Source organism: Rana temporaria, chromosome 3 (genome assembly GCF_905171775.1).
Source record: "Rana temporaria chromosome 3, aRanTem1.1, whole genome shotgun sequence".
Classification (NCBI taxonomy): Eukaryota; Metazoa; Chordata; class Amphibia; order Anura; family Ranidae; genus Rana; species Rana temporaria.
This window is the reverse complement of record NC_053491.1, coordinates 408,744,909-408,765,089: the sequence shown is the minus strand read 5'-3', so window position 1 is coordinate 408,765,089 and position 20,181 is coordinate 408,744,909. Positions and strand designations below refer to the sequence as shown.

Here is a 20,181-nt window from a genome sequence, read left to right as displayed (position 1 = left end):
TGAATTATGAAAGCTGCAGCAAAGTAGAGCCACTGTTCATAGCAGCAAGTTAGGACCCACCTCTCATTCTTACCAAGGTATATGGTTGGCTGGTTGCTATTGTCAGTTGGCTCCATTCACAAAAGCAACTCGCATGCGGTATGTAGGTGTCCGGATACATTTTGTCTAAATATCGCATGCGTTCCTAAAACTGTCCATTCACTGTACGGTTTTGCGGTATTTAACGCAAAACATTAAAAATGCTTGGTAAATACCGAATGAAAAGGAAATAAATAATTAAATGCGTACAGTAATTAAGTAGTGATCCAGGCATGCTGTATTTAAGGAATGTAAAAATATAATAGCCAATTTTGAGTCGTTTCTGCCTTTTTGGATCAGTTTGCTCATCAGCATAATGCATAGTAACCTAAATATGGAAATTGTTGGTGTTGATTTATATAAACAATAACTAAAGGAATTTTTTTAACTTTTGGATAGAGTAAAGTTGGATTACAATACTTGACAGGCTTTTATAGCTGTCTGTGTCCCTTTTAGGGAGATTCACCCTCTCTGTTTGTCCTGTTCATAATTATTATTGAAAGTAAAAGTAAAAGAAAATCCCAAATTTTGGGTTGTCCCCAGAAAAGTAATAGAGGTGATATCTTCCAATGGGGACACAGAGGCAAACAAATAAAAACAAAAAATTGAAAGTGGTTATACTTTATCCAAAAAAATTTTTTTTTTAAATAATTAAACTCTGTAAATCATTAATACCAATTAGAAATTTGTTTTTGACAATTTAGTACAGCCAAATGGAATCAGGTTTTTGATTGGTGATATTGATTACTGCAGTGGTGTTTTTTTAACCAGTATACAACATATAATAGAACAAGTCATAGAGAATATGGAAGAAATCAGTCCTTGAACTCACTGTCATCCAATTTGTGTTTTCCATCAGAGCTTGGCTGTGTTATTCCCAACAATCCACTGATTGAGTATGTAGAACCAAGAGAGTCCGAATGGGGTGACTGCGGAGGAGTCACAGCTGAACTGGGGACTGATCGAAAGAAGACAAATCATAAATCCATGTATATTAGGAAGATAAATCTTTTACCTCAAACATGGATAATAAACATAACTTTCCAAACGTAGAACAGATCTCTGTGTTGGCTTTTTGGTGTTTCCCCCCTTCTGTTGAAATCAGTTCCAAGTGTTATGGTCTTTTTATCTGACTTCAAGCTTGAGTGTGAGCTCATTGCAGTGCTACACTGCAAACATTACTGGTTTCCTGGTCTAGATGTAATACCTACCAAAAGACAACTACCACCCTGACCAAACAAACTGCGTGTCCAGGTACAAGGAACTATTGCAGGAAATTAGTAGATGGTGGGTTCTTACCAGCCACTGGTGTCTATTTAGTTAACTAAATTGTTATGTTTCACAAGTTTACTACATAAGCACTGTGGGGTTGATTTACTAAAACTGAAGAGTGAAAAATCTCGTGCATTTCGGCATGGTAGCCAATCAGCTTCTAACTTCAGCTTCTTCAATTAAGCTTTGACAAAAAAAATTGAAGTTGATTGGTTTCTATGAAGAGTTGGATCAGATTGTTCCAGTTTTGATAAATCAACCCCTAATAGTCTTATAACTGAATATGAGCATTATATTTTTACTCTCTGTAAAAACTACACCTACGTACTCTAAAAGGACATAGGACACTACATCTCCCATTGTGACCTCCCCATCCGACATGACCATTACACAGTTCTACTACAAGGTAGGCTGACTTACTCAGAGATTGTCCTGGACTTAAGGATTTCACACAGGTCTCCATGGGTAAGTTAAATAATTGCTGAACTTTGGTGCGTATTATTCTGTAAAAAAAGAAGCGTACATTAGTTAATAGCAATGTTTTTATTAAATATTTCATCAGCACCTCTTCCTGCAACACAATCTAATTGATCATTGACATTGTGGGGGAGATTAACTAAAACTGGTGCATACAGAATCTGGTGCAGCTGTGCACAGTAACCAATCAGCTTCTAAAGCTGATTGGTTACACGGACGAATTTCGAACAATTTTAATTTTTTTTTCAAAATCAGAAAGTTTTTTTTTGTGTTCCGATGATGCCACCATTAATTTTTGAAATTCGGCCGACCAAGACTTCATGTTGCTAAAGAAAATAATTTTCGTGACCGGGCATCTTCTTTTCTCTCTGGAAATTTTCCTTTCTTGCACATGCGCATTTGTTTTCTATTACATTTCACGCATGATTCTCCCATCATTGATTAGAAAATCGTTTGTTTTTCCAAAAATTTCCAACATGTCCGATTCCTCAAAAACAACAAACGGCTGTTGCAGCCCACGGTGTGAAATTCGTACGAAAATTCTTAGATACTATTTTCGAAAGAAAATTCTTTCGAAATCCGAACTGTGTATGGCCGGCATAAGTCAAGCTTTGACAATAAAACCTACAAGCTAATTGGTTACTATGCACAACTGCACCAGACTCTGTGTGCACCAGTTTTAGTAAATCTCCTCCTGTTATTTTAATTTAAAGCAATATTACAATTGTCATATACAAATACTAAGCAAACGATTTTAAATATTTTCTAACCGCACAGTGCTCGCAAAATTGTAGACTTTATGTAGATTTTAGGCTATATTCCATTGGACACTTTTATAATACTGTGTCAACATTACGGCTTGTCTGTTAATGTTTTTATGAATTTCAGTAAGATACATGTAATTCAAAGATAATCAAGGCCTATTTGTACGTTACTAATGGCCAGTTGGCTCAAACTGCTGTGGCTATAAACCTTCACTTATAGATCCTGTAATTTTAGTGTTTCATAACTAACACCTGCTTAAGTCCCACTTTGGTCCTAGTTATTACCTATTTCATGTAATATCCAACCCTCTTACTCAAATAAAAATGTAAAATAAACATTTCCACCATATGTGTATATGGCCAGCTTAACCGTACTTAAAAGCGACTCTATCCAATTGTAAAAAAAAAGAAAAAAAGGCACCCCTACAAAGAAAGCAATTAATATTTAGCTGTCACACTGATAATGCTGGCATTATGTGCTACATCAAAGACCCAAGCTTTCTGAAGAATGTTCAGCATTTGACACTTCCTGGAGTGTCGGATGCAAGTGCATCAGTGTGGGCAATGGGACAGGTAAGTATCAATTGTTTTCTCTGTAGGGATGGTTTTCTTTTTCTTTTTCTTTAGTTTTTTAAAGCGAGTCACTTTAAGCTGACCAGGCATGTTACAATATGACTGTACATTTTATTCTACTACAATGATTATGCTTAGGTAGGCCCTCTCATTACGTTATTTTGATAAATCTAAAGGAAACTGCATAATTAAATTATACATGGCCATTTTTAAGTGTATGTATAATCAAAACTTTTGGTTAAAATCCCTATCAGTTTATTGTTTGCTTCTGTGTCCCAGTGTGTAGATTTCCCTTTACTGCCTGTCAAGAAAATGCAACAGGAAGTGAAGAAAAATTCTCTTCTTGTGCCAACTGTGACATTTTTAATTTCCTAGCTTTTAAATAGAGAGAGAAAATCTACCCACCTGGAACACAGACAGCAATAAAAAATGACAAGGGTTCTCACCTACTCTATCTAAAAAAAAAAATGTTCGGTATACATATACATTCATAAGAAAGAACAGAAGCAGTGACACTAGCACTTGTGTGAATTGTAAAAAATTGCTTTTTAAAGTAAAATAATGACAGCAAGGCATATATATATTATTACTACTCCATCAATCAAATGTCCACTACTTCCCAAACAGATTTATACATTGACATTAAGTCTACAGTGTAACCTTATTATACCTATTGATGGAGCTGACGCTGGGTACGGTGTCATTGTCACATACTCCCTCTGCCAGCAGCCGGTCCCTGATTTCCCAGGCAAACATAGTGGGGTTTTGTCTTTTATAGTCGCCAATCTTCTCCACCACTTTTGGGGTAGCAACTTTGGGTTTCGATCCACCAATGACTCCTGGACGGATACTGCCCGTTTCATAGTACCTACTCCAATGCAAAATAAGGTATAATTATCCCAAATCATCAGTCTCCCCCCTGCCCCAACACTGCAATAGTTAAGTCAGACTTGTATGCATAATCACAATAACTGTACATAGGGGTAAAAGTAAAATGTAGAGTGTATTCAAATTATGTCATGAGTGCTCACCAAATTTCTTCAAATATTATAAATTAAAGCCCAACTTTTTATTTTTTATTTTGGATAGACTTGGGGAGTATCAGAGAATCTGATAATTTTTTATTGCTACTCAGTCATGAATAAATATGTTTTTAACAATGTAATTTCTATTAAGGCGGTTTGTATGACAGCACTGTTCTAGCTCATTGCATTGAGTTCTGTCCAAGTATATTTAGACAAGGACATAGAGTAACTATGTGGGATGTGTATGTGTGTGGGAGACAATTTGTTTGTCTTATCTATTAAAGGGAATATTAAAAAAACATCCGATTCCCTGGCTGCAGTGTAATTAGCGATGTACAATCGTCTTACTTCTTAGGCGGCAAATCATTTCTTATTTATTAAAAGCTTTCTACATTGCTACAAACTAACCAATCAGATTTATGTCTGCAGTGGACAGTGGGAGTTGGAAGAAGGTTCACTAAGAGACAGAACAAAAAGTTCTTATTTAAAACATTTAAAAAAAAAAATCCCTCAAAAGGCTTTACATATTATATCATTATAAAAAAGTGATCGTGTTGAATTATTAATTATACTAATAAAGTAATTTAATACATTTATTAAAATAATAAATTATGACATTCCATTTTCTTGTGGCAAAATGTACTTGTTTAACTAATAATTAAATGAAAACAAGAATCAATTAATAATTGAATTCATAAATTAAATTTACTTGGGGTAAAAGACTTGATGATATTTTATAGATGTTACCCAATGTTTCCCAGTAAACTAATTGTCAACATGGGATAAATCTCATGCTACTTAGTAATAGACAATAACTTCTTTGGCTAAATCCCAATCCCAGCTGTAAAAAAATAGACGTTTTTGGGTCACCTTAAAGTTTTGTAGCCAAACAGGAGGAAATATATTCTTCCATAGAGCAAAACATCAAAGTAACAGCTACTATTTTTGTTTTTGTTGTAAGGGGTGGGGGGGGGGGGTGGCACATTTTAAGAAAAGGATTGTGATCGTTTTAGATTATTTAAAGTATAACTTAATGGCAAACCTTTCTTTCATAATTAGATGGAGTGGTGGGGAATTAGGACTACTGTCAATTTTTTATTGATGTCTGTTTTCTCGTTAAATTTTCTCTCTCTGATTGTCCTCAGCACCAATGTCACCAGGAATGAAAGTGTGGGTAAATCTTGAATTGTCACCAGAACAGGAATAGAGTGGAAATCTTCCAATGGGAACACCTGTTCCCAAAACAATCAAGAGGGGATTTCCTTCAGATTTAAAGAATATCCGCTCACGTGTTGAGTCTATAGGACAGGAAGTGAAGGGAAATCTCCCTAATGAGATTTAGATGGCACAAAAAAAATTACAGTGGTTTTAACCTTCTTCTACTGTATCCAAAATAAAAATAAATAATATCCAAATGCATTTTCCCTTTACTGAAAATCATAATTTGTTATTACTTAAAAAAACGATTGCATCGGGTGAATGCCGTCTCTTGGATCTATGCCAAACCTTTTTTGTATTGCCAGAGCACTGGAACAGTCTTTCCTTAGTTTAATCAATGTGTAAATGTAGCACACATGCAATGAAAGGTCTGTTCTCTTTTTCCAAATAGCTGGAGAATTTATCTCTGTGATTATTGTAACTCTCTACACAGTCTGATCCTCTTCCAGCCATCACAAGTGATACTCACATCATCACATTGCTTACTGAGCCATGTATGGGGATTGTACACACATAATTATTCTAAATTAAAATGATTGTATAAAGTCAAGATGTGTGTGGTCAATATGTTTTGTTTAAGCTATTACAAAAAAAAAAAAAACACTCATCTCATCTCTGTATAGGTTGTGTGGTGAGGACTCTACTACCATATTACTAATATAGACATTATCAACGTATGAGGTTTAAAGTATTATAGTGGAAACGCTCTCCTATACAAAGGGGGAATTAGGTGAACACTCCACTCTACTTCCAATAGATGACTTTCTCCCTGGCTCCTTACCTGCCAAGAATCTTGCTGACACATCCATGACTGACCCTCAGCTGCCGAGAGATGTCACAGGGGCGCACGCCTTGGTGCGCCAAGTCCACAATGCGCTGCCTCACCACTTCTGGGAGGGGACGCCCATTCACAAATGCTCCTCCTAGTTGATTTAGACCACCATGACCTGGATGAAGAAAATCAAGGGTGATATTAGGATAATTTTTCACACATAGAAAGGAATACAATTTTGTGTCTTATTTAATATTTATTAGTCTGCTGCCTAGACACTGTTAAGATACCTAATGATAATGTGTGTACTAGTGTACTAGACATTAAAAAGATGGCTGAATACTTCCAATCTACAGATGTGCTTTAATTAGTCTCCCACATCAATACTAGAGCATGTAATTTGGCAGGAAAATCATGTGGCCCCAGAAATAGTTTTCTCTAGTACGGCCAATAAATGGGACTACCTGACACTCACAAAGAATATTTTATTGGTTGCACAAGAAAATGACTGGGTAAACAAATATATATGAAGAGGATGGGAGAGGAAGGAACTAAGAAGATCAGGCATGGGTAATTGAAAACTGATCAAATAAGATGTCTCTCAGCATCATAACAGGTAATAGAGGCCATGAAAGGCCTTCATTGTAGAACCTGATGATCATGGAACCCACAGCACCCAAGAATGTGACTAAGTATCTACACACCTTCTCACATGATCTTTGGCCAACCTGAGCTTTAAAACCTAATTTCATTAATGATCATGTGACTAAATTCCTAGAAGTGTAAACATATGACTAGCTGGCATGGGATCCAAGAGATTTTGTTTCTAGATTTTTGCACCGGACTGTCAAGACACAAGGTGGGGGAATTACTATACCTCAACCTAAATGGGGACATGAGCTTCTGTTGACAAGAGTTCAAGGAAGGCTCATGAAACTTTTTAGTGGCTGCCTCACTCCTGAAGTCTATCCAGCCCCAAAAGATCATACAAATGTCCAAATTGTATAATTATACTTCATTTTAAGTCTTTGCCAATCACCAAGTACCTTCCCATAAATTCTACACAATAGCAAAAGCTTCCTATAATCTTCATTGTGAATGGATGGAAGGTACTGTACAGAACATTTGTAAAGATTAATCTACATGTGAGCCACCAGTGCTGTAGGTTGGTGACCCTGTACGATGCACACAACAAGTGGTTGTTAAGCCAATCTAACCTGTATACACCATCAGCACTACCTCCTATTGTAGTATCCCCCTCTGTGTGTGATTTATAAAAATAAATGCTGCAAATACCTAATTTCACTGCCAAGATTGCGATCACATGACCAGCTTTCTCCTTTCCCCCTCTGAGAGATACAGTGGGCGGGGCTGAGATCCCTCTGCTGATGTTAGTCTGGAGGAGAGGAGGAGAGAGCTGGCTTGTCATGTGATTGCAATCTCGGCTCTTAAATTAGGTATTTACAGCATTTTTATTTATAAATCATTCACAGAGGGGGACACTGCAATAGGGGGCAGTGCTCATGGTGTATACAGGTTAGTGTTATGAGAGCAACAGGAGGAGGGAGGAGCAGCTAACACACAGACAGAGAGGGGAAGGGGGAGGAGGACACAGGAGCAGAGAGGAGAGCAGATAACAGGCTGCTAATGACAGAGGCCTGTAAACTGACCATGCAGTGTCTGGTCTCAGCAGCCATGATACACCATGGTCAGTTTACAGAGGGGTGGGGAGAAACTGTCAGGATCAGCCAGGGTTTTTTTAGGTGTTACAGGGGGCTAAATGACAGATGACAAGAACTGTGTCATATAACATGCTTTAAAGGAGCAGGATCCATTTGATTTTTTTTGGGGTTAACAAACGCTTTAAGAGATATAACTGCTGACCTATATGCAGTGAGCTGATGGGTCCTGTACGTCCTCCTTCTGTGATGAGCTCTGTGGACAAAGGAAGTATTTAGATACAACAAAAATCAACTTAACAAAGTTACTGTGGGGTAATAGGAGACTGGGATTTCTTGATAAAATTCTTAGGTTATATACACAACTATCCAAAGGAAGCACTTAGTGCATATTCCTGTGATACTCTCCGCAATCCCTAAAGTTCAGTCTAATACATAAATTTAGTCATCAGTACATGATGGGATTCTTGAAGACATGACCTGTTGAGGGTACTTGGAACTAAAAAACACTGCTTCTGATGATTGATATTCAACCTGATGGTTCAGTGTAAATGAGTGCTCAGTGAAAAATATCCTTTTTCTTATGTATTACATAAGAAAGGGCTGGAAGCCTTTGTCAGAGTTTTATTGCTGTCCATGGTCCTGCTGAGATTTGCACTTACTTCCTGTCCAGATAACAGCCTTGTTACCGGAACTGGAATTTAAGTGAATTCCCTCCAGTGGGGACAGCGATTTAAACTCAATAAAGTTTATTCACCTCAGCTACAGAAAAATAGAAAAATATTTTGGCAAAAATGGCCCATCTTGCAAAGTTTGGCTGTGGATGCCCCCCTAGTGGGGCATTTATGTGTAGTGTAGAGGTATGCAGCAAAGCACTGGACGTGCACCTGCTTCCAGCACCTGTGTGTACATGGCCTTAAGCCCTGTAGACACGCTTGGTTTTCCTGGCGGTAAAAAGTCAGCTGGGAAAACCGAGGGGAAAGCCGAGACCCCAGGAAAACTGCCATGAGAGCTTAGGCTAGGAATCCCAGCCGTGTGTATGCTCCATCAGCACTGCCTCGCAGTGTTTCCCATAGGAAAGTATTAGTAAATCTGTCGGGAAAAAAAACGCCGGGAATCCCGATGGGAAAATAGAGTGCAGGTTCTCTATTTTCCCGCCGGGATTCCTGGCTGTTTTCCTGTCGGGAAAACTGCGAGGAAGCATACACACGTCCAGTTTTCCCAGCCAAAAGCTCTCTTGGCAGTTTTCCTGGCAGGTGTGTACAAGGCTTTAGGGTTTATTTTTCTACCCACTATCTGATTCCTAAGCCCTCTCATATATAAAGAACTTAGAGGTACTGTATGCCACAGTATTATGTTGCCCTGTAAAAGGATTAAGTCAATTTTTGACACTCAAAATTCCAGTTCTGAAAATATTTTACCACATCACTACCCCATGAAGAACATTATTGTCTTTGCAGTGTACAAAATAAGTACAGGAATGGTCTTTTGAAGACAACAGTTTGAGTGGCCATAATTGTGTTTTCTGTCCCCAATGTGATATCCTTTTCTGACACCCAAACAGAAATATCTGTGCAATGGCATTTTAAGGCAAGATCACAACATTGTATAGCAGTGTGCGATACTCCAGAAATTGGTTTACTTTTAAAAATGCATATTGTTGTGGTGGGTAACCAGAATTGATATTGGTTGGTTTTGGTGCCTTTTCTTCGCCATTTCAGAGAGCAGCCTGTCATCGGTATATAAGCTCCATGAAGTCAAAGCTCTCGGTACTATTTCTGGTAGATCATTTTATTAAGGGTAACTATCACAATCCTTCATATTTTTATCCAATTCTTTCACAAATTTAATATGTAAGGATTAACATTTTGTAATAGCCAATTAAATGTTGGGAAGGTCCTACCTGCAAGTGTTCACAATTACGAAGATATAAAGATGATAACAGTGAAAACTAATAACAATAAAAAAGCAGCCCCACAGATCTTGCCAGTTAGAAACGTGTGACGGGGATGTCTTATTATTTGCACAGATAATAGTTAAAGCATTGTTTAGGATTTTCATGATGCAGCTCCAGATGTTATACACAAACTAATGGTGTGTGGGGTACATAAAACAGACTGGCTCAAACATTTCATTAGTAGGTGGCTCATTGCAAGCTTCCATTGTATAAGACCCCGAGGATGGAGTCCAGAGAGGACTGCATTACTGATTGTTTTTTGCTTTTTGAATCAACAATATGAGTGCATGCAGTATTAGACTACATGATCCCATAGACATTAGCTGCAATTACCAGATCTGATTTATATTTGACACATTGTTATTCTTGGCTCAATCATCAATGAATCAATAAGTCCTCAAATTTACAAAAGTACTTTCTACATTATAGCACCCCGTAATACTTCTCCCCCCCTATATAAACACTTAACCATCAACTAAAATGGACCCTTAACATTTAACCAGCCCAACACTAAACACTTAAAACATAAACTACTTCTCTACAATTAACCCACCCACTCTAACCCTAATATGAGTCCCCTAAAACATTGAACCCCTAAGCTTAACAAAAACTCGGAACTTTGCGATGACTTATGGGACTCATAGTTCCAAAAGAGCACGAGTGCTGAGGTTACCTACCCTGGTGTCTACAACTAGCTTTGGAGTAATTGAGTTGATAATGTTATTTTATCATGTTACCATATGTGTTTAAGTGGGGCACAGATGACAAACAGCAGCTATGCCCCTAATAACCATTCAATTAACTTGCACTTTTTTTATAACCAGAACTATATGGAAATCAGATGGAGACCATCTGGGTTTCATGAACACTTTAATTTAGCCATAAAATAACTCATTTTTTGAACCCATTCCCATAGTTTCTGCAAATTTCTGTATAGATTGTAGATAACAGAACAGCATGCATTTTCCAGCATGCTGCAAGTCTCCTATAATATATGATACTGTGTTTCATTGCGCAATATCCATACACTCACCTAAATAGCCCAAGAAATGTTCCCTGATCATGTTCAGGAAATGCTAAAATGTCTGAGTAACCCGTGAAAGTAGTGGGCAATAAAAAAAAATCAGATTTTAAAGTTTTATGGCAACAAAAATAAACTTTTACCGCCATTCACCTAATATCAGAATTTACCAATCTTTAATTGGAAAAAACATCTTATCTGCCATATTTTTGCTTTTCCATTATTATTTTTTCCCCAATATAAAAAAAGGGGTTATACAAAACATAGTGGTAATGACACATAGGTACAGTTGTCTCACAGAAAAAGCAAGAAACAAAGAAAACTTCATATAAAAGGGAAGAAAAAGCAAATGTAAGTCAAATTTCACATTTTAGGTTGTAGGCAGTGACATACAAAGCAGTGTATGCGACTTCAAACCTCAGAGCCAGTGAGCGCAAAATCTACAGGTAAACAATGTAACAACAAATGCATGGGACCCTACTGACCCCATTCAGGATGTGTGAAATGTTTTTTCCCCAAATCCAATGTGTCCATCTAAGACACTGTAAACATACCCAGATTGAACAAACAGGGGGAATACCTTTAGATGGGGTCCCCTCCATCGCCCCGTCCTAGTCCAAATCATAGGCTGCCATATTTTTCATAAAACAAATATTATATATTTTTCCAGATTTTCTGATTTTCAGATTTCCCCCATTTTAAATGACCAATTATTGATTTTATAAATTCACCACAGCCTTATTTTCCAAAAATACACATACACCCTGTAATCTATTTTTCATCATAGGTGTGCGCAGCCTATTGCAATAGGATGTGCACCCTAAAGCTCAAACACACATGCATGTGTGTGTATGTCTACATATATATGACCCCGGAACATTGATCTCCATGCCGGCACAGTGAAAGAGAAGAGCATAAACACTTCTCGTATGGCAGAGCCAGTAAGAGGGAGATCTTTCCCATGTTCCTGCTACACAGAATGATAATACTAATGCACATGGGATGATTAGGGGCACACCCGGCACACCCTGTGCGCACGCCTATGTTCTCCATCAACTTGTTTCTTACTTTATTTTTCTGCCTCCTTGTAGCATCCTAGATGAGCCCCCAAACCTCTCCCCTCCCCCCTCTGTTTGTTTGGAACATGCTGTACAGGTTACATGTGGTCATGTGCACTGCTCTATGCACACTACAAATCCCATAGCCACCCTCTAACAGAAAGGCAGATCACACCATGAGAAAACTGAATTTGGAAATTTGGAGGAGGCTGAGAGCTATAAGCTATTTTTTCAATTAAGAATATATATTAAATAGAATATATTTTTTAAACCAGAGTTTGGCGTCACTTTAACACAATCAATGCACATTTCATGGCTGCATTCCTCCTAAGCATACCCTGACATCAATCAACCACCACAATTTAGAGGGAAACTTTAATTGTTGCTTTATAACTTACTATCTTAACTATCTCTAATCTCTTAACTTGTTTACTTCCATTTCTCTTCTTCCTTTGTCAATATTCCACAGATGTGTTTCTATATAGCTTTCAATTTCCTCTTCAACTAAAATTTTTACTGCAAAAAAACCCACACCCAACATGTTTCACCTGGAATTTTCATGACTTCCTCAGGGGTCTATAGTGATCTGTGTTAAACATAGTGACAGTGCTCAAGGAAACATTTTGCAAACACTTTTAATATTCAAATATGTGCCAATAAGTAAAATTCAAGTTTTTTTTTTTAATTCCCTTGCACTTGATTGAGTATTCAAAGTATAAACGGGTTCACTGTTTTGGTTAAAATTCATGTTTGCTAAGCAAACAGTCTCTGTAGATAAGTGTAGACTCCTAACACAATCCCTGTTTTCCGCTAAACTCCATTTAAAGAAGTGGATGTCTATGTCGGTGTCACTAAATCCTGTAGAAGCATGCCCTCCATGTACAATGGTGTCACAAATTGGAGGCTGATGAAGTGAGGAGGCAAATCACCTGTATGTGTGCAAAGAATGATCACAACAAGTAACATCATGACACCAAAGCCAAATGAAAAGTTGATGTGCAGGTGATATAGTTAATAAGGTCCTAAAAACACATCTATCAAGCTCAGCCTCTCCCAATGTTCATCAAGGGAATACATTCATTTTTTTTTTTTTTATGACGAATTTCCCCACAAATCGCTATCGCACAATTCTGCAAGTGATTATAATTTATTATCGCTGTTTTCTAGCTGCTCTAAAACTATTTTTGACATAAAGGGACACTTTTGGTTGCTATGGACAATCTACAGTTTGCAGGGAGAAAGAACAGTTTTTATTATATAAAATGACATGCATGACACAGGACAGACCACTAGGGACAAGGGGGGTGTGTTTTTTTTACATACAGTACTGTAATCTATAAGATTACAGTATACTGTATGTAAAGTGTTTGTTTACTTTTTTGAATTTGGCGCCATTCTCCGTCCCCGTGCGTCGTAACGTCGCAGGGAACGGAGATCGGCGTCACACAGAGGCACTGTGTGAATCGAGCGAGGTCCCGCTCGCTCACACAGCGCGGTGGCATCGCTGGATCCAGGGACAAGGTAAGTAAACCAAGCCTGTGGATCTAGCGAGGCAAGCCCGAGTCTGACTCGGGGTTACCGCTCGCAGCAGGAAAATCTAACCCAGAGTCAGACTCGGGAATACCGCCAAGCAGGTTAATGGTATCCCAGTCTTAGTCAATAGGGTTCAATATTGAGTTGGCCCACCCTTTGCATCTATAACAGCTTCAACTCGTCTGGGAAGACTGTCCACAAGGTTTAGAAGTGTGTCTATGGGAATGTTTGACCATTCTTCCAGAAGCGCATTTGTGAGGTCAGGCACTGCTGTTGGACGAGAAGACCTGGCTCGCAGTCTCAACTCTAATTCATCCCAAAGGTGTTCTATCTGGTTGAAGCCAGTCAAGTTCCTTCACCCTAAGTCCTGACCTCAACCTGATAGAACACCTTTTGGATGAATTAGAGTGGAGACTGCAAGCTTACTGAGGAGGAACAGGAAGTGAGAAATTCAGACAATGAAAAAAAAAAACATTTAGAAGGGAAATCGAAGGAAAGAGTAAGTGAACCAACAAGGAACCTATTTAGAAAACAGAAAACAAACCTTTACAACCCTGTTAAGCTGACGATATATGGATTGAAGTTTTGTTTCATGTATGAGCACTGAGGTCCTATTTAAGACAATCTACTGATTGATTTCTGCACAACCACCCTGTCGCATTTTCTCTGCCCAATCAGCGCTGCTGGATATAGCCTGCAATGCTGATCAGTGAATTCAGATGGTGGGGAAATCTCCCTACTGCCAGAATCCAATACCTCAGCAGGAGTATTCAAGTGTGTGGATGGGGAAATCGGGTCCCTTTTTTTTCCGTTCAACCCCCTGGTTTAACAAATAAAAACTGACTAATGTATGGGCTGCCTTAACCCAGACTTTTTATGTCTGCATACTTTTTGCATGTCAGTGACGGAGAAAGTACTGCACCAAAGTAAGCCAGGTCATTAGCATTATCAGACGAGTATGGCCAGTGGCATCAGCCAGGTCATTAGCATTATCAGACGAGTATGACCAGTGGCATCAGCCAGGCCATTAGCATTATCAGACGAGTATGACCAGTGGCATCAGCCAGGTCATTAGCATTATCAGACGAGTATGACCAGTGGCATCAACCAGGTTATTAGCATTATCAGACGAGTATGACCAGTGACATCAACCAGGCCATTAGCATTATCAGACGAGTATGACCAGTGGCATCAGCCAGGTCATTAGCATTATCAGACGAGTATGACCAGTGGCATCAACCAGGCCATTAGCATTATCAGATGAGTATGGCCAGTGGCATCAGCCAGGTCATTAGCATTATCAGACAACTATGACCAGTGGCAGACCCCATGTCTATCTCGGTACAGGTTTCCTTTTACAATTGTTGAGATAAGATATCAGCCACACAGGGAATGCTTTGCTTCCAAAGTTTTGCCTGACTCACTGGGGTTGATTTACTAAAGGCAAATAGGCTGTTCGCTTTACAAGGAAATTTTCCCCAGAGCTTAGTGATTGTGGTGACATTTTTCTGTGCAAAGAATACCCAAACAGGTGCACAGAAAATAAAAAAACAGCATTTTTGTGTGCACATGATTGGATGATGGAAGTCAGCAGAGCTTCATCTCATTCTCTAAGCTCTTGGGAAAATTCCCTTGCAAGGTGCATCAGCCTATTTGCCTTTAGTAAATCAAACCCAATGATTTGCACTGTGAGAAGGAACCATCGTGCAGCACTACAAATCAAGAAATCGAGACAGTGGGTGAGATTTTCTAAAACTGGAGAGTATAAAATGTGGTTCAGATCGGCATAGAAAACCAATCAGCTTCCAGGTTTTATTGTCAAAGCTTAATTGAACAAGCTGAAGTTAGAAGCTGATTGGCTACAAATGCACAGGCCCACCAGATTCTGAGTGCTCTAGTTTTAGTAAATCTCCCCCTGTGCATATAAAGAACAAATATGGCTGCCCCTTGTATACATATATAATTACAAACTACATGCAGGAATATAGTTTTGAAAACAATAACACATATTGATGATGTTATTTACATTAAGATATTTACATGTTTATTCAAAATAATATTACAAGGACTGAGTAAGCAATTTAATCCAAGGGTTCCTAACTGGGGGTATCTATATCCTTTGGGGGGGTGAACCAGATATTGAGGGTATGGGACGGCGCCCCTGAATTATTTCTAAAACCGATTCAGGATTCTTTGCATTATTGAATGTGAAATTTAAGAGAAGTATGGGTTTACATTTTTATTTATTTTTTGCAGTTTTATACGGTGCGGTGCTGCATCTGTCACCCTCGCCTCTGCACTGAAAACTGAGCGATCAAACACCGCTGATCGCTCGCTTTCCACAGCTAATTGAGAAGAGAGCTGCAAACTGTCAATCATGGCTCTCTGCTTATCTCCCTCCTTGCTCATTGGAGCGCTGAGTTGTTGAGGGGATGGAGCGGGCCATCTCAGGCTCTCATCGGTTCGCTAAGAGGCTGAGACGGGTGTCAGTGCAGGCGCCTGGAGGATCCAGACTTCCATTGTCGGGATGATGCGGTGCATGGACTGATATCCGTGACGTCAGCAGAGAGCAGAAACGGGTGCTGAAAACGGGTCACAGGAGTGCAAAACTAATTGCACTCCTGTGATCCATAGGAGAAGCCCAGACAAACAAGCTCAGGCTGGACTTCTCCTTTAAATCTGAATTTCAGGGGGAAAAAAATAATATAAATTCTTCCTGCACTGCAAGAGTTAAATGCTAATTTTTGTCTAGGGTACCTTTAAATGCGGTTGTACTTACCTTATCTCTCACTCCAGCAAGCTTCTTTCTCTCTGTGTGACTGGTCCCCCCTGAAACTTCTTCTATTTGGTGCTCCTTTGGTTGCAGGTCCTCTGATGTCATCACATACAATGCAGGACTGGCGGTCCTGCATTGTAAGTGAGAACGCCAAGGGATCATCCACAACCAAGACTGAAGAGAGTACTGGCTTCCAGGAGGGCAAGGGATAAGGTAAGTAAAGCTGCTTTTCAATGGAATCCTAGACAAAAATTAGCATGTCAAACCTTGTACACACGACCAAGTTTCTCGGCAAAAACCAGCAAGAAACTTGCTGGGAGATATTTTTTTGCAGAGAAAACCGGTCGTGTGTACATTTTCGTCGAGGAAACTGTTGAGAAACTCGACGAGCCAAAAAGAAAGAATGTTCTCTATTTCCTTGACGGGAATGGAGAAAATTGGCTTGTCGAGTTTCTCGACGGCTTTACAAGGAACTCGACGAGCAAAACGATATGTTTCGCCCGTCGAGTTTCTCGGCCGTGTGTACGAGGCTTAACTCTTGAAGTGTGGAAGGAAAAGGTGAGTGCTTGTGGATCTACAAGGGTAGTTTTTAGTTTTCCCTAAAGGTCAGCTTTAACCTCCGTTCGCACCGGTGCGTCTTTGAAAAGTGCGATTTCAAAGCCACACATCAGTGCGATTTGCACTGCCGATTTCATTGCGGCTTGTGACTTCATACAACAGCAACAGCAAGCCGCAATAAAATCTACAAAAAGCAGTGCAGGAGCCTTTTTCAAAGCCGCTATGACATGAGTCCTGGCACCTTGAACAGTTTCATTGACGACAATGGGGTGCGACTTGTCATGCGATTTAAAATTGTCCAATCACACCGGTGTGAACGGGGGGGCTAAAAATCGAATTGCTGTGCCATATCACATGCATGTAACACAATTGTATCTCCATTTCATGTAAGGCTGTACAAAAGCAACACAATTCTCACTAGTTGTAGCTAACCTGTGTATTTGTGATTGGCTGTTTTTGTATTAAAAAATATGAAATCTTCATGATTATTTTTATTTTATTTTTTTCCATTTGGTATATTATATATATATATAAAAAAAAAAGTTATTTACACCTTTTAAAACTATATTGGTTTCTTATAAGACTTATGATGATGATTTTCTACAGTCTGGGGACATATTAAGCAATTTATTTATGAAAACTGTCAAAAGTTCATAAATCCATTAGGATTTATGAAGCACAACGCCTCCCTAGAATGGATGTGCCTGCATTATTATTATGTTTATGCTGAATCTGTATTTATTTTTTTGTGTCTGTATTCATGCATAATCTGTAATCTGTAGTAGTATGTTTATATAGGACGTGTCATTGTAATTATATTGTGTATAGACAGTAAAGATCTTGGAGAGGGTGGATTATCATCCTGTGACCTGCACAAGATTGCCTGCCTGTTGCCATTATTACCCACTCAATGGGGGAATAAGTGACCATTTATATTTTTTTGTGTTATTATTATCTTTATTATCTTTATTATTATTAGCCTACATATTATTCTTTTTGTCATGATGATGATTATTAGCATTATTATTTTTTATGATGATCATGATGACAATAATAATAATAGCTGCAAAATGTCTTAAATAATTATCTAAACATACAGGGCCCAGATAAGCCTGGTTGCCAGGTATTTGACCTCTCTGACCATAAAATGAGAATACCCTCTCTCTTATTTACTAAATGGGCATAGCAATGTGTATGAATGTTTGTATGTAAAATTTGAGCAAACTGGCTGAATTTAGATATCCCCAAAGTCAGAGCAGCATATTTCCAAGCACAGGAAGATTTTTACAATTAGGGTCCATTCACACTTTTTTGCTCCTAGGCATGCATTCTAACATGCATTGTCTCATTCCTTGTCTGTAGCATTAAGGCAGGGCTGCCAATGCATAAGAACAGACCAAAAAATGGACATGCAGCATTTTTCCAACACAGTGCACCATGATGCTATGTTAACATGCATTGTGGTGCACTTTAATGCATGTGTGTTGGAGCTGCATTGCCTCGGTGCATTGGGGCGCCTTTCAGAACTAATTTAACTGCAATGCGTTGGCGCATGTAACTTGTTTACATGCCATGTGATAACGTGCGTTACTGTAATACGCTGCAGCGCAAAGTTATGTTTTAGGTCTCAAAAATATAGATATTTTTCTATTTTTTTTTTTAGCTTTTTTAGCACTGTTTCCTGTATTCCATTTATCTATTACATTTTAAATAAATAAATGAATTAATAAATAATAAAATAAATCTGATTCCTCCAGCATTAAATTGTATTGTAACTGTACTGTCTGCCCTCATGTTGTAAAGCGATGCGTAAACTATTGGCGCTATATAAATCCTGTATAATAATAATAATAATAATACATAAAGTATTTAAAATAAATAAATATTTATTGATTGTATTTATGTATTGTATCTGCTTTACTATTGTATTTAATATTTTGGTGTAAAAATGTATCATTACAATGATTACAAAAAAATATATACCAGCATCTCAAGTGTAAATATTTATAAAATAAAATAAAATAAAACAATAACTATCTTATACTTTGCATTCCTGTTCTCAGAACAGAGAAAATCTGAAAACTGTCAGTCATGCCACCATGTGATAATAGCAAAAAATAAATGATTGTATCATAGAATCCATATTTTGATGTCAGTTTTTGAATAATAATAATAATAATAATAATAATAATAATAATAATAATAATAATAACCATTCATTAAAACGTATGAAATCTGCTTGCATACCACCAAATTTGAACCATTTCTATTATCATGACCCCCTTGTATCTAACCTTCCTCTCTAATGCACATGTGCACAGTTCTGCTTGCAGGCTTTTTTTTTTTATGGATATGTTGGAAAAATAACGAATGGAAGAGGATGTGTATGGGTACACATGCAGTTTAAGTGCCTTGTCCTATTAAAATCGATTGGTAGTGGATAGTTCAGCACGATATAAAAAAAAATGTAAAATTTTCTTTACTTTGACCATTATAATATATAATTATACATATATATATAGATAGATAGATAGATAGATAGATAGATAGATAGATAGATAGATAGATAGATAGATAGATAGATAGATAGATAGATAGATAGATAGATAGATAAATATATATATAGATACATTTATAGATATAAATATATATAGATATAAATATATAGATATATATATATATATATATATATATATATATATATATATATATATATATATAGATATAAATATATAGATATATATATATATATATATATATATATAGAGAGAGAGAGAGAGAGAGAGAGAGAGAGAGAGAGAGAGATATCTACATATATATCTACATCTATCTATCTATCTATCTATCTTTCTACCTATCTATTCTATATCTATCTATCTATCTATCTTTCTATCTATATATATCAAATACAACAATAAATCAAAAGTCAATTAAACCAATTTACCATATTGAACAATATCTATATATCTATAGGTATCTATCTTTCTAGATAGATAGATAGATAGATAGATAGATAGATAGATAGATAGATAGATAGATAGATAGATAGATAGAGATATATAGATATCTATAGATATATATATTGTTCAATATGGTAAATTGGTTTAAATGACTTTTGATTTATTGTTGTATTTGTAAACCATTTTACAACATTGATGTTCTGTTAATGATTTTTCCATTTTCCTTTTTATCTTCTTTTTTGGAATTCTAGAATAAACTATCTAGAATGGAAGATCCTTCACTGGGGCATTTGTGAATCGTTCCCCTGAAGTCGGTGTGAAATCGCATGTGTGTGCTGTGTACAGGAAGACGTGGGAAAGGATAGGATCGCCTTCACTGCCTGCAGGAGGTTCTCTTTAGTAATACTATAAAAAGTATCTATTGGTTATCACGGTAGAAAAAAAAGAACAAAACGTTGAG

At 37.5% G+C, this 20,181-nt stretch overlaps 1 protein-coding gene across 5 annotated transcripts in view; it reads right to left on the bottom strand.

Moving 5' to 3' along the window:
- The window catches only part of PAX8 (paired box 8), a 43,031-nt gene that overhangs the window by 17,231 nt on the left and 5,619 nt on the right, over positions 1-20,181 (bottom strand). For 3 of the 5 annotated variants that reach the window (XM_040345976.1, XM_040345978.1, XM_040345980.1), the window contains exons 3-7: positions 8,064-8,114; positions 6,189-6,354; positions 3,835-4,035; positions 1,771-1,853; positions 911-1,036 (exon numbers count right to left, since the gene is read on the bottom strand). In XM_040345976.1, coding sequence (XP_040201910.1) covers positions 911-1,036; positions 1,771-1,853; positions 3,835-4,035; positions 6,189-6,354; positions 8,064-8,114 — 627 coding nt within the window. The remainder of the gene's footprint in view (positions 1-910; positions 1,037-1,770; positions 1,854-3,834; positions 4,036-6,188; positions 6,355-8,063; positions 8,115-20,181) is intronic. The other 2 variants (XM_040345977.1, XM_040345979.1) reach the window with 1 other exon arrangement.